Raw genomic sequence first — 13309 nt, forward strand, 5'->3', positions numbered from 1 at the left:
ACCCAGGCTCTGTGATATGGGAGGTAGGCATCCCAGTGGCAGCTTAACCTCCACACCAAACACTCCCTGCCGCTTAACACCTTTTAAAGCATCAACCTTGGGTCCTTTCATGAAACGAAAAGGATTTCATTCACTTGCAGTTACTATGCACAACATACTTGCCAAGTGGCAGCGCTAGACTGAGTATTTTATATACACAGTGTCTCATCCTTGCAACATCTGATCCCAGACACTACCTTTCCTCCATTACAGATGAGAAGACGGAGGCACACAGAGGTTAAGGTAAGAGGCACCGCTGAGGGACCAGCATTGTGGCACAGCAGGTTAAGCCTCTGCCTGTGATGTTGGCATCCCATATGGATGACGGTTCTAGTCCCAGTTGCTCCACTTCTGATCCAGCTCTCTGCTGTGGCCTGGAAAAGCAGTAGAAGGAGGCCCAAGTCCTTGGGCCCCTGGACCCATGTGGGAGACCCGGAAGAAGCTCCTGGATCCTGGCTTTGGCCTGGCCCAGCTCTGGTCATTGCAGCCATTTGGGGAGCAAACCAGTAGATGGAAGATCTCTGTCTCTCTCTCTCCCTACCTCTCTGTCTCTGCAGTTAGCTTTCTGCCTTTCAAATAAAATAACTCTTTAAAAAAAAAAAGATTCAGTTGATCTCACACCATTTTTCTTAAAGCCACCTGCTTCTAAATGCCCTCCCCAGGTTTGCTATGACCTGTTACTGGTCTACTGTTTCTACTTCGTGTTCATTTTTACTCTCTTTGCTTCTCTTCTCTTCACCTGTGTCCATGCTATAGCAGGGTTCTCATCAGAAGTGTAATTGGGGCCGGCGCCACAGCTCACTAAGCTAATCCTCCACCTAGCGGCGCTGGCACACCGGGTTCTAGTCCTGGTCGGGGCGCCAGATTCTGTCCCAGTTGCCCCTCTTCCAGGCCAGCTCTCTGCTGTGGCCCGGGAGGGCAGTGGAGGATGGCCCAAGTGCTTGGGCCCTGCACCCCATGGGAGACCAGGAGAAGCACCTGGCTCCTGCCTTTGGATAAGCGCGGTGCACCGGCCGCAGCGCGCCGGCCGCGGTGGCCATTGGAGGGTGAACCAATGGCAAAGGAAGACCTTTCTCTCTGTCTCTCTCACTGTCCACTCTGCCTGTAAAAAAAAAAAAAAAAAAGTGTAATTGGGTTTTCTAAGCTCGCAGAAGATTCTGAACATTGGAGCTGAGAGAGACCTTGAAGAGTGCCTGCTTTGACTCATTTACTTTTTTTCTTTAAGATGTACTTATTTATTTGGAAGTCAGAGTTTAGAGAGGCAGAGGCAGAGGCAGAGGCAGAGAGAGAGAGGAGAGAGAGAGAGAGAGAGAGAGAGAGAGAGAGAGAAATCTTCCATTTGCTGTTTCACTCCCCAAATGTCTGCAACAGCCTGAGCTGGGCTGATCCAAAGCCAGGAGTCAGGAGCAGCAGGCAAAAGCCACTGCCTGCAGTGTCAGCGTCCCATATAGGTGCCAGTTTGAGTCCTGGCTGCTCCACTTTCAATCCAGCTCCCTGCTGGTGTGCCTGGGAAAGCAGTAGAAGATGGCCCAAGTGCCTGGGTCCCTGCACCTGTGTCAGGGACCTGGAAGACACTCCAGGCTCCTGGCTTTGGATCTGTCCAGCTCCAGCCATGGAGGCCATCTGGGGAGTGAACCAGCAGATGTAAGACCTCTCTCTCTCTCTCTCTCTCTCTCTCTCTCTCTCTCTCAGTAACTCTGCCTTTCAAATAAAATAAATCTTAAAAAAAAAAAAAAAAAACACTGGGAACATGTTTCGGGTTTTTTCACCCTTGGCCTTCACAGCCTACACTTTGCTTCCAGTCTGTAGGAATACACTCAGCTCTGAAGGGCTCTCCCACAGCATCCGCCTGGGACTTCCTTCTCTTTTCACAAATACTGGACTTTCCCTTACCCACGCCCCTCTTCCTCTTGTGGCCTTTACGTCATCCCCCATAACGCCCTCTAGTGCTTGCTCTTGGAACTGTCAAGGAGGACGGGACACAAGCTGTAGAGTTGAAGACCTCCCTCCCAGCTCTCAACTTTGCCCCTCTGATTCTGCATGGCATCAGAAGCCAGGTAGGGAGGGGCAGGTGCCCACCTCCCATATCCAAGCACCTGGGTTCATGTCTCCTCTGCTCCTGATTCCAGTCTCCTGCTAATGCGTACCTAGAGAAGCAGCAGGTGAGGACTCAAGTACTTGGGTCTCAGCCACCCATGTAGGAGACCTTGACTGAATGTCTGGCTCTTGGCTTCAGCCTGACCCAGTTCTGGCTATTGGGGAGTGAACCAGTGGGTGGGAGATCTCTCTCTCTCTCTCTCTGCCGTTCGAGTAAAATTTTTTTTAAAAGAATACACATAGGTGACGGCACTGTGACACAGTGGGTTAAAGCCCCAGTCTGTAGCACCAACATCCCATATGTGCACCAGTTCGAGTCCCAGCTGCTCCACTTCTGATCCAGCTCTGCTGTGGCCTGGGAAAGCAGTGGAAGATGGCCCAAGTCCTTGGGCCCCTGCACCCATGTGGGAGACCAGGAAGAAGCTCCTGGCTCCTGGCTTCGAATAGGCACAGTTCTGACCGTTGCAGCCATCTGGGGAGTGAACCAGCAGATGGAGGACCTTTCTCTCTCTCTCTCTGCCTCTGCCTCTCTGTGACTCTGACTTTCAAATAAATAAATAATTAAAAAAAAAAACTAAAAAAAAAATACACATAAATAAAGAAGGAAGCCAGGTAAGTATCACCTTTCTTAATCCCCCTCTTCTCTGTGATTATAGGAACAGCAGGACAAAAGCTCCACATCTTGGAAAAGTGCTTTGGGCTCCGGCGCGGGCAGGATAAGGGAAGCTGCGTCTTTATGGCCTTTTGGCCTTTCGTTCTAACCGCCATTCAAATTCAGCACAGGGCCTGTCAGGCTCCTTAGCAAAATGCAGCTAACAAGGGAGGGATGGGGCATCCGACCGCGCAAGGGCTTTGCCTACACAACGTGCTGAGTGCGTGAGGCCACATCTACCAGGAACGATACGCGTTTTGCTGACTCAGATGCTGTCTTGTACCCTGCCAGACACTGAGGAATTCTGCAAGACTGGAAGCCAGGCTCGTGTCTGTCCACCGTCTCCACAACACCCAGTGTATGAGCAAGGAAGACAGATGGGTCCGGAGCCAAAGCCCTGTTCTACTACTGTCTGGAATGGAAACCGGCCTCTCTGCACCTCAGTTATCTCAGAAGCAGAGTGAGGATTATAATATGCACCCCTTGGGGTTGTGTCAAAGATTAAACCAGGTGCCGTAAAGCTGTGGTTTGTGTCCCTGCTGCCCCACCTCTGATCCAGCTCCCTGCTAATGGGGAAAGCAGTGGAGGAGCCACCAAGTGCTTGGGCCCCTGCCAGCCACGTCTGAGAAGCTTCTGGTTCCTGGCCCAGCCTGGCTGTTGCAGCCATCTGGGGAGTGAACCTGCAGATGGAAGAGTGTGCTCGCTCTCTCTCTCTCTCTCTCTCTCTCTCTCTAACTTTGACTTTCAAATAAATAAGATTCAACGAGTTGATATTTCTAAGGTTCTAAAAGCAGTGCTTGGGTCAAAATAAGGGCTGTATGGTAAAATAGGATGGGAGGATCGGTGTAAATATTAAATGTTTTTGGAGTGCCTGGCGCGCATGCGTGCCTAACAAACGTTAGCTCCTTTCCCAGGCTATCCCCAGATGTAACCCCGGGGGGAGTTTTCCTCAGACCTCCATAAGCGTTCCTTCCAGAGGGGTGAGAAATAACCTGAAGCGAAGAGGAAAGCAAGTGGGAAGGAGGCAGGGCCATAGGCCAGCGACCGTGAAAATGGGAGGCGTCGCTTTGGAAGGCGTGTCCAAAGAGAGCTCAGGGATGGAGAGAAGGGCCCAGTGCGGGGCACAGGGATGGGAAGGGTTTGTGGAGACCCGGGGATGGCTGGTGTCCAAGGGGCAGCTGGCCAGTGGCACTCAGGGGAGGGCGGGAGTGTGAATGGGAGGGGCAGACAAGAGGGGGGCTTACGGGGCCCGGGCCGTGAGGGGTGAGCGCTGACGCCTTCAATGCTGCCGACGAGGGCGGAGGGTAGCCCTGGGGAAGTGGGCCCTATGTGGCCCGCGGGGACGCGTCAAGCCAGGTTTTTTGGGAGCCGGGGGTGGAGGGTGGGGGTAGGCCCAGGAGGTCTCGACCTGGGGTCAACACCAGGTTTTAGGGCGCTCTTACCCGCGATTCCTACTCCCCGGTCTCGCCCCCTCTCTGCGGCCCGGCTCGCCCACAACTACACTTGCGAACCCCCTCCTCGAAAGATTAAGGACACACGCTCTCATTGGCTGCCACTCAACCCCTAACCCAACCCCCGCCCCTAACTTCGGGTCCGGGCGGCCCTGTATTTGCATAAAGGACCGTCTAGGCCTTCGATTGGGCCCTGCAGCGAGCGGCCGCGCCCCCTCCCACCGAGTCCAATTAACCGCCCCGGCGCAGGAGGTGGGACGCGCTCGAGGTTGTCCCAGGAGACGCCGGAGACGCGCGGGCTGCGCCCCCCGGCGCGAGGGGCTGGGGGCGCGCGCCCCGCTCGGCGCTGCGACCCTTCCCGCGGCCAGAGCGCGGGAGGCGGAGCCTGGCCCCTGGCACCCTCGGGTCCGCGGCGTCGGGGCGCCGTGCGCAGGCGCACCCAGGAACACCTGACTCCCAGCTCCGGCGACGGGGAGGGGGCGGCACCCTGAATTTAGGTCCTAGGGGAGGGCAAATATCCAAAAGCAGAAGCAGAAGGCGCAGTGCGCGGCCAGTAGACTGAGACCCAAGTCGGGAGCTCAGGCCTGCGTTAGCCGGGTCAGTCCGCAGCGTCTCTCACAAGCTTAGCATCTTTCGCAGTAATCTAGGTGGTGGACGGCTCTAGCTCACTGAGTCACTGACCGGTGAGAGAGGCCCGCCCAGGTCGACTGGTCGAGTAGGGAGGCTTAAGGGGTAGGGGTCTTGGCTTCCCAGCCGCCATGGGACAGCCCTCTGGTGCGCCCGGAATGGCGATAGTAGCAGAATTCAGTAACTTCTCCCCTTTCCACCTGTCTCAGCCCAGACTTCTGCCTGCCAGACTACCCTAAGGGGACTGGCAGGCAGAGCAGCTGTTTCTCCCAAGGCTGATGCAGAATTTGGTAAAAGACCCAGCAAAGAGTCCATTTTCAGCTGAGAACCATAAGGTTTTTCTGACACCTCCTTGCAAGGTGTCCAGCTCATAGCAAATCTTCCCAGGCCCACGAATCAATCAATTCACAGGCTTTTATTGGGGTTCCGCTCCTGGGCGAGGTTCCCTGGTCCCAACAGAGCAACAGAGTGGGGGCCGGGGAAGTCGCACGTCAGAGATTGGGAGTGCTGCTTTTATAGATTCAGGGCATGGGGGTTAAAGGTTGAGGCAGGTCTGATCCTCATTGGTTGACCTTTAGGCACCCGCAGGGACCCTGACAAGGACTTTTCTTCCATTCCCGGAAGTGTAGGCCTTCCCTCCTTGCGGATCCCAAAGCTACCACCCAGACCTTTTGATGATAGGAAAGGGGGTGATGATGAGTCTCTCTGGCTACTTCCTGCTGACTGGGGACGTCGTCTACAGGGGCCCGCTGAGGGTATCTTGGGGCTCCGCAGGGACAGACATATATGGATGGAGAAGCATCTGGTTGACCACCTGGTTGCTGAAGGCCTTGGTTCATTCCATTATCACCTGCTGTAAACACTTAAACAGACACTGTAGTATATAAGTCAGGGTGAGAATAGCAACCAGTGATCCTAAGAGTGGCACTAACCAGGTAGTGAAAGGATTTCATAGAGGAGAGGAAATGAGGGGGGGTCTCTGGACCCTTGTGAGGATTGTTTGATGGATGTGGTTTAAATCTGATCCCAGCCAAGACCAAGAGAAAGGCCACTCAACTTTTGCAGGTAGAGGGGTTTGTCTGTAGAGAAATTCTGAATAATCGTACATTATGTGGGGGAGAGGACTATCAGTACACACAGGTTGGGAGCAGAGCCACTGATGTTAGAGTAGAGGCTATGATTACAAATGAATGAGACCCAAGTGGGCTAGACAGGGTCTAGAACAAAGAGCAGATGAGGCAGGATCCAGGAGTCTCCTGGAAGACTTCAGCTGATTCGCTGGAGACATTGTGCCCGTGAGTGTGTGCAGGACTTCATGCTAAGCTGTGGTGGGATATCAAAGGCATGGCAAGTGAAGGCACTAAAGAAAAGCCCCACCAGGACAGCATAAAGGTGACTTCAAAGTGAAAAATTTTCAAGGAATAAATAGACTTTACTGGGGCTGGTGTTGTGTTATAGCATGTAAAGCCACCACCTGCAAAGCCAGCATCCCACATGGACACAGGTTTGTATCCTAGCTGCTCCACTTCCAATCTAGCTCCTTGATAATGGGGCTGGGAAAAGCAGTGGAAGATAAGCCCAAGTACCTGTGCTCTTGCCACCCATGTGGGAGACTTGGAAGAAGCTCCTGACTCCTGGCTTCAGCCTAGCCCAGCCCTGGCCATTGCAGCCACTTGGGGAGTATACCAGCTGATGGAAGACCTATATATCTCTCTCTCCCTCTGTAACTGACTTGCAAATAAATAAATAGACTACCAGGTGTTCCCTACCAAGCAGGGCCAATAAATGTGGTCTCAGGATGCCCCTATGGAGACACAAAGAGGTCATCATTGCAGAAGAAAGTAGAATTGCAGAACATGCTGCAGGGGAGGCCAGCCATGAATGCAGAATGGGTCAGCCGGGATGGTTAAGTCAAAGTGAGAATGTCTAAACTACAGCAGGTGCAGAGAGAAGCCTTATCTGAGCGGCCCTTATCTGATAAAGCAGCTGCCCCAAACCCCCTGCCCTCGGGGAAGGTCTCCAGTCTGGGAGGCTCTGAGCTTGATCACTGTAGCCTTTAAAAAATTGTGCAAGCGGGGGGTTCGACGTGCCCTGCCCCCAGCCAGACGCGACCATGCTGTCCCGTCTGCTGAAGGAACACCAGGCCAAGCAGAATGAACGCAAGGAGCTGCAGGAGAAGAGGAGGCGAGAGGCAATCACGGCCGCGACCTGCCTGACCGAAGCCCTGGTGGACCACCTCAACGTGGGTGTGGCCCAGGCCTACGTGAACCAGAGGAAGCTGGACCACAAGGTGAAGACCCTGCAGGCCCAGGCTGCCCAGTTTGCCAAGCAGACAGGCCAGTGGATTGGGATGGTGGAGAACTTCAACCAGGCTCTCAAGGAAATCGGGGATGTGGAGAACTGGGCTCGGAGCATTGAGCTGGACATGCACACCATTGCCACCGCGCTGGAATACGTGTACAAGGGACAGCTGCAGTCGGCCCCCTCCTAGCCACTCCACCCCCTGCCCTCCACCCCACCCTGCCTGTGTCACCCGCACCAGGCCGTGAATAAAACCCCAGCCTCCGAAAAAAAAAAAATTGTGCAAGCAAGCCTCATGGAATCTTCCATCCCTTGAAGCCCTGCCCCCCACCCTGCATCCCTCATGAAGTGGACATGGATGCTCTCCCCGGCTGTTTAGGGAGCTCTCACTACTGAGTGCTGAATATGCGTGTACATCCACTCTGTCACCTCCCAGCACAGGAACCATCCCTTCATCTGCACAGCCAGGAGTCTGGAGAGTGGCCCCTCGCAGAGACTGGAAGCGGCCATTTGGTGCTTCTGTTCACTCTGGAGCAAGGAGGAGGAACTGGCAGCCCATCTGCTGCTTTCCCAGAACCCTCTCCCCATTCCCCAGTCCTCTGCCCTCCTCCCTGCTGATGGCCCCCGGGGCTGCAGGCCCTGCCTCCTCTCCAGGGCCCTCAGGGCCCAGGTGACCAACATCAACGGCCATGGAGCAGATGCTTCCCCAAGACCAACTGTCCCAGATCTGGACCCCTCCCTGTCCCACCAATCTGTTCAGCCAGAGGCCCTCTGGGCTGATATTGTGATGGAAATGAGAGAGAGGAGGCTGGAGGAGTGGCAGCAGAGATTTACCGGCTTCCAGAGGTTTCCATTAAGCCCCCTGACAACTGGTTATTTATGAGAGAGGAGAGGGCTGCTGCCCTGAGAGCTAACAGGCCAGTGATCCCAGGGGTGATGACGGGAGCAAACCCAGGGCGCGCAGTTAGAGCTGCCCCCACTGAAGAGCTCAGCGAGCGTCACCCCTCCAGCACACCCACGGGGCTGCAGAGCAACTGCGAGGAATCTCAGGAGCTCTGTGCCAGGCGGACCCCGAAACAGAAAAACCCACAGGGCGAGCATTGGGGGACTTTCTGGGCCCGTGTGCAAAAGGCTGGAACAGAACATCTTCACAGTTGTCTTAAACTTTGGACCATGTCCCCTCCTCTGAGCGCAAACTCAGAGGTGTGAGTGCATGAAAACCCTGGGCAGGTGGTTTTCCTTGGTTTGTTTCTGAGGCACCCACCTGATTAAATGAATGCATAGGAAGACGGCCATGAAACCCCAGAAGCCTGTTTGCTGTGCTGTTCTCAGAGTGGGCTTCCTCCTGTACGTGTAATTACAAAGACAGATGTTTGCTTCCACCTCCTGAACCCAGGTCCCTCCTGGAAGCCCTTTCATCCTGTGCCAGTCAAAGTAAAATCGTGCTATACTCACCAGGCAGGGCGAGACTGACACAAGGATGCTTAGAAGGTGAAGTTTTGTGTGTCTCCGATTTTTTTTTTCAGAAGGAAATGTGGCGGGGAGGGGCGGGGACTGTTTTTTTTTCCCCAATTTTTCTTTATTTGAAAGGCAGAGTGACAGAACAAGAGAAACAGAGGTCGTCCACCTGCTGGTTCACTCCCCAAGTGGCCACAATGACCAGGACTGGGCCAGGCCAAAGCCAGGAGCCAGCAATTTCATCCAGGTCTCCCACGTGGGTGCAGGGGCCCAAGCACTTGGGCCATCTTCTGCTGCTTTCCTAGGTGCATTAGCAGGGAGCTGGATGGGAGGTGGAGCAGTGGGGACTTGAACCGACGCCCCTATGGGATGCAGATGGCCTAACCTGCTGTGCAGCAGTGCCAGCCCCTTCTGTTGTTTTCAGATGGGAAACCAAGGCTGGGGGAAGTGAGACTTCTGTGAGTCCACTACCCCTTCCTCCACACTCTCTTAACCACTGTAGGTAATGAAATAGAAATAGCTGGCCACACCTCTCTGAGTTCTCCAGGGTGACCTGTGTTCCTTTCTGTGGGGGCTGAAGGAGCCCCTGGACGTGGGGCTGCGAGCCGTGGAGCCTCCAGGCCCCTGTGTCCATCTGGTCTTTCCTCTTCACCCCCCCCACCCTCGGGGGAAAACCCCTTTCCTGAAAGGGAGTCCCCGGCGGCTTTGGAGGCATCCTCTGGTGGGCCTGGACACCCCTGGACACACGTGCCCCTCCCCCCCCCCCCCCACTGTGAGGGAACAGCAGGGGCAGACCCTCAGGATGCACACATGCAAGGTGCTTCCCTGGGTGCCACGGGTGACACAGACACGCATGCTCCATGGCCTTTCATTTTCTTGCAAGTGCTTACAAGAGCCATTTCCCACTAACGTGTGTCTGGTGGGTCACAGGACACACGTGTGCAATGAGTATGAATGTGGAGTCCTCTGACACACCCAGTGGTCTTGTGTCAGATGGGCACAATGGTAATGTACTGGTGTAGTCACCTCCAGGCCCAATAAGCAGTAAATTGTGGCGGAATCACTTATGGTAACAGAGAGAAAGCAATTCTCATGATGTTTTTTAGCAATAGGAAAACGCTTTTTACCTATTAATAGTAAGTGAAAAAGTTTTTATAAAGCTCTCGCTATAATTTTGTCAAACACAGGGGCCTGAGTGGTGGCACAGGAGTTAAGTAAAACACTGCCTGCAACATTTGCATCCCATATCAGAGTGCTGGTTGGAGTCTTGGCTGCTCCACTTCCAATGCAGCTTCCTGCTAAAATACACCTAGGGAAGCAGCAGATGATGGCCCTAGTCCTGGGACCGCGGCCACCCGTGTGGGAGACCTGGCTGGAGTTCCTGGCTCCTGACTTTGGCCTGACCCAGCTGAGGCCATTGCAGCCATTTGGGAATGAACTGACAGAGATCTCTCTGTGTCTCTCCTGACCTCTCTCTGTCACTCAGTCTTACAAGTCAATAAATAAGTAAGTCTTTTTTTAAAACTTTATGTCAAACACGTATTATATACATAAAAACTGGAAGAAATGTTGGGAGAATTTTTAAAAGTATAACAATTCTCATTATAGACCTAAAAACTGAATATATGTTAAAGATTGTGATTTACTCACTCAGTGAGGGAGGAGGGCAGACGGCTGTGTTTCGGCAGCTTCAGGACAAGGAGTTAAGAACGACACATGACTATGAGAAAAGGGTGGAGAGAGGAATGGAAACAAAAATTCCACAAGGAGGGGCACAGACAATCAGTCTTCGTCAGAGCAGACACAATTTGCTTATCCATCTGCTCCCTACAGTTTCAGAGCTGTTAAAGTACTGCCAAAGACTCAACTGGGACCAGACAATTCAAGGAAAAATGTCCTTCCTACAGACAAATGACCTCTATAGGTAAGAGATTCGACAATGTGGGTGAGATTCTGGATTTTTTTCCATTTATTTAATGTGATTTTTAAAAACAAAACTAGGTCAATTTTTTAAAAGGACCATTGCAAAGTGCCTTCAAATATTAGGGTTGCCTGAAGTGTTTAACAGGTGCAGTGGTCTGCCTACACATTTTGGAAACGTGGTTCATGTGAGGCATACTTTTTCCTCTGTCTCCTGAAGTTTATAAAACATCAGATTTGGTCTGTGTGTAAAAACCCTGTTATGGGATGGATAATTTGCACAGCGGTAAGGATGTCTGTATCCCATAATGGAGTCCCTGGGTTTGAGTCCTGGCTCCTCTTCTGATCCGGATTCTTGCTAATGCACACCGTGGGAAGCAGGTGGTGTTGGCCCAAGTAATTGGGTATGTGCCTTCCACGTGAGAGATCTGGATTGAGCCGGTCTAGCCTGAGCTGTTCTGAGCATTTGGGGAGTGAACCAGCAGATATGGAAGATGTCTCTCTCTCTCTCTCTCTCTCTCTCTGTCTTTCAAATAAATTAATTACATTACATATGTATTTAAGATTTATTTTATTTATTTGGAAGTCAGAATTACACAGAGAGGGAGAGACAGAGAGAGAAAGAGAGGTCTTCTGTCTACTGGTTCACTCTCCAAATGGCTGCAACATCTAGGACTGGGCCAGGCTGATGCCAGGAACCAGGAGCTTCATCCAGGTCTCCCACATGGATGCAGGGGCCCAAGCACTTGGGCCATCCTCTGCTGCTTTCCCAGGCACGTTAGCAGGAAGCTAGATTGGAAGTGGAGCATCAGAAACTCGAATAGGCACCCATATAGGATGCTGGTGTCACAGGCCGAGGCTTTATCCACTAAGTCACTATATATATATGATTTATTTTATTTATTTGAAAGACAGAGTTACAGAGAGAGGCACAGAGAGAGAGAGAGCGAGAGAGAGAGATGTCTTTGATCTGCTGATTCATTCCCCAAATGACTGCAACAGCCAGAGCTGGGCTGATCCAAAGCCAGGAGCCAGGGGCTTCTTCCTGGTCTCCCATGTGGGTGCAGGGGCCCAAGGAGTTGGGCCATCTTCTACTGCTTTTCCAGGCCACAGCAGAGCTGGATTGGAAGTGGAGCAGCCGGGACTCAAATAGGCACCCAAATGGGATGCTCGCACTGCAGGTGACTACCCATAGCACTGGCCCCTCACTAGATATATATTTTAAGACTTTATTATTTATTTGAGAGGTAGAGTTACAGACAGTGAGAGGGAGAGACAGAGTGAAAGGTCTTCCATCTGCTGGTTCATCCAAACAGCCAGAGCTGCGCCGATCTGAAACCAGGACCCAGGAGCTTCTTCCTGGTCTCCCACGTGGGTGCAGGGGCCCAAGCACCCGGGCCATCCTCCACTGCTTTCCCAGGCCACAGCAGAGAGCTGGAGTGGAAGAAGAGCAGCCAAGACCAGAACCGGCCCCCACACGGGATGCGAGCGCCGCAGGCAGAGGATTAACCTGTGCCACGGTGCTGCCTCCCACCTCCAATATATTTGTAAGCACAGTTGCATCTCAGCCTAATCAGGAGTTTCCTTCTTCCTGCTGAGGGTTCATTTCTGTTCTTCCTCTAACTTGGGCACAGAAATGACCTGCACTGTGTAAGTCCTTGGTGGTTGCAGAGAGCTCAGACTTCAGAGGCGTAAAATCCCTCTCTTCCTTTCCCCATGGAGTTGAGTTCAAAAGCCGGAGTCCTCGCTGCTGGGCAGGGCTGGGCAGGACTGGAGCTGAGGGTAAAGGCGAAAGGAGCAGCTGCCACTTGGACACCTCCTGCTAGACTTGTCTCTCGCTCCTCCTTCTCCCTGTCCACACCTGCATCACACAGTTGCCGCAGACATGCACCTACTGGGATAGTGACTGCCTAGGGCCATTCAGATTTAACTTAAATAAAAATTTAGTTCACTGTCCACATTGCAGGTGCCCAGTAGCCACATGTCGTTAGTGAGAGTGGATCCCATAATGCAGAGGTGGAACTTTCCTTTGCACAGAGAATTCAACTCCCTAATCCCGGCCCTGTCCCTGGTTGGCAAGCTTGTTATTCGAAGGAATCAAAGGTCACCTCTGACAAAGACTTTCTCTGGGCGCCTCTGAGGAGTAGCCCTCCACCTTGGCCTTCCTTGTGTGTCCTTGCCAAGACCAGTTTGAGCAAGAATCCTAAAAAGGCATTTTAGAGAGAACCCCCCACCACTGATATCTGATCACCCTCACTATCTGATCAAATTCCTCATCCTCCACCCTCGATACCAACCCCGACCTTCTTCTGCAGGAGTCTCCTGCCCTGATGTCTCCTCGTAGTGATTTCCCACCCATGGAGCTGTGCCTCAGCTCTAAGTCCTCCCTTGTCCTTGTTGTATGAGTAGTCAGAGTTGAGCACAATCTCTCTCCCTTATGATTAAGCTCCTATTGCAATCGTCCTGAATCAACCTTCCTTACCATTTTGACAGGCTTCAGAACAATTTTTTTTTTTTTCAGGAATATCTCTTCCGCAAAGCTTCCCTTCCTGCCCTTGGAAACATTAATTCTGCGCTGTCTTGGTGCTATGTAAGTTCCTCTTCTAAGCCAAACCCTCGCTGATGCTGATGCGTTTGTCTTCCCTCGAGGATTACTGAATTCCTGATGAAACATAGGTTGAGGGCAGTCACTAGGGTCAGAATGCTAAATTCAAATCCTCCTGCTGGCGCTTATCAGATGTGTGAGCTTGGGCAATGTACGTCA

General features: G+C 52.6%; 2 protein-coding genes across 2 annotated transcripts in view; one reads left to right on the forward strand and one right to left on the reverse strand.

Moving 5' to 3' along the window:
- The window catches only part of TTLL6 (tubulin tyrosine ligase like 6), a 41532-nt gene extending 37106 nt beyond the window's left edge, over nt 1-4426 (reverse strand). The window contains exon 1 of the mRNA XM_070060023.1: nt 4231-4426. The gene's annotated coding sequence lies outside the window, so the exon portion shown is untranslated. The remainder of the gene's footprint in view (nt 1-4230) is intronic.
- A 2516-nt stretch (nt 4427-6942) lies between these two features.
- LOC100351350 (biogenesis of lysosome-related organelles complex 1 subunit 1-like) lies at nt 6943-7445 on the forward strand. Its single transcript, XM_051825158.2, has one exon. The coding sequence runs from the start codon at nt 6980-6982 to the stop codon at nt 7355-7357; it is 378 nt and encodes a 125-aa protein (XP_051681118.1). The 5' UTR covers nt 6943-6979; the 3' UTR covers nt 7358-7445.
- The last annotated feature ends 5864 nt before the right edge of the window (nt 7446-13309 follow it).

This window comes from Oryctolagus cuniculus, chromosome 17 (genome assembly GCF_964237555.1).
Source record: "Oryctolagus cuniculus chromosome 17, mOryCun1.1, whole genome shotgun sequence".
Classification (NCBI taxonomy): Eukaryota; Metazoa; Chordata; class Mammalia; order Lagomorpha; family Leporidae; genus Oryctolagus; species Oryctolagus cuniculus.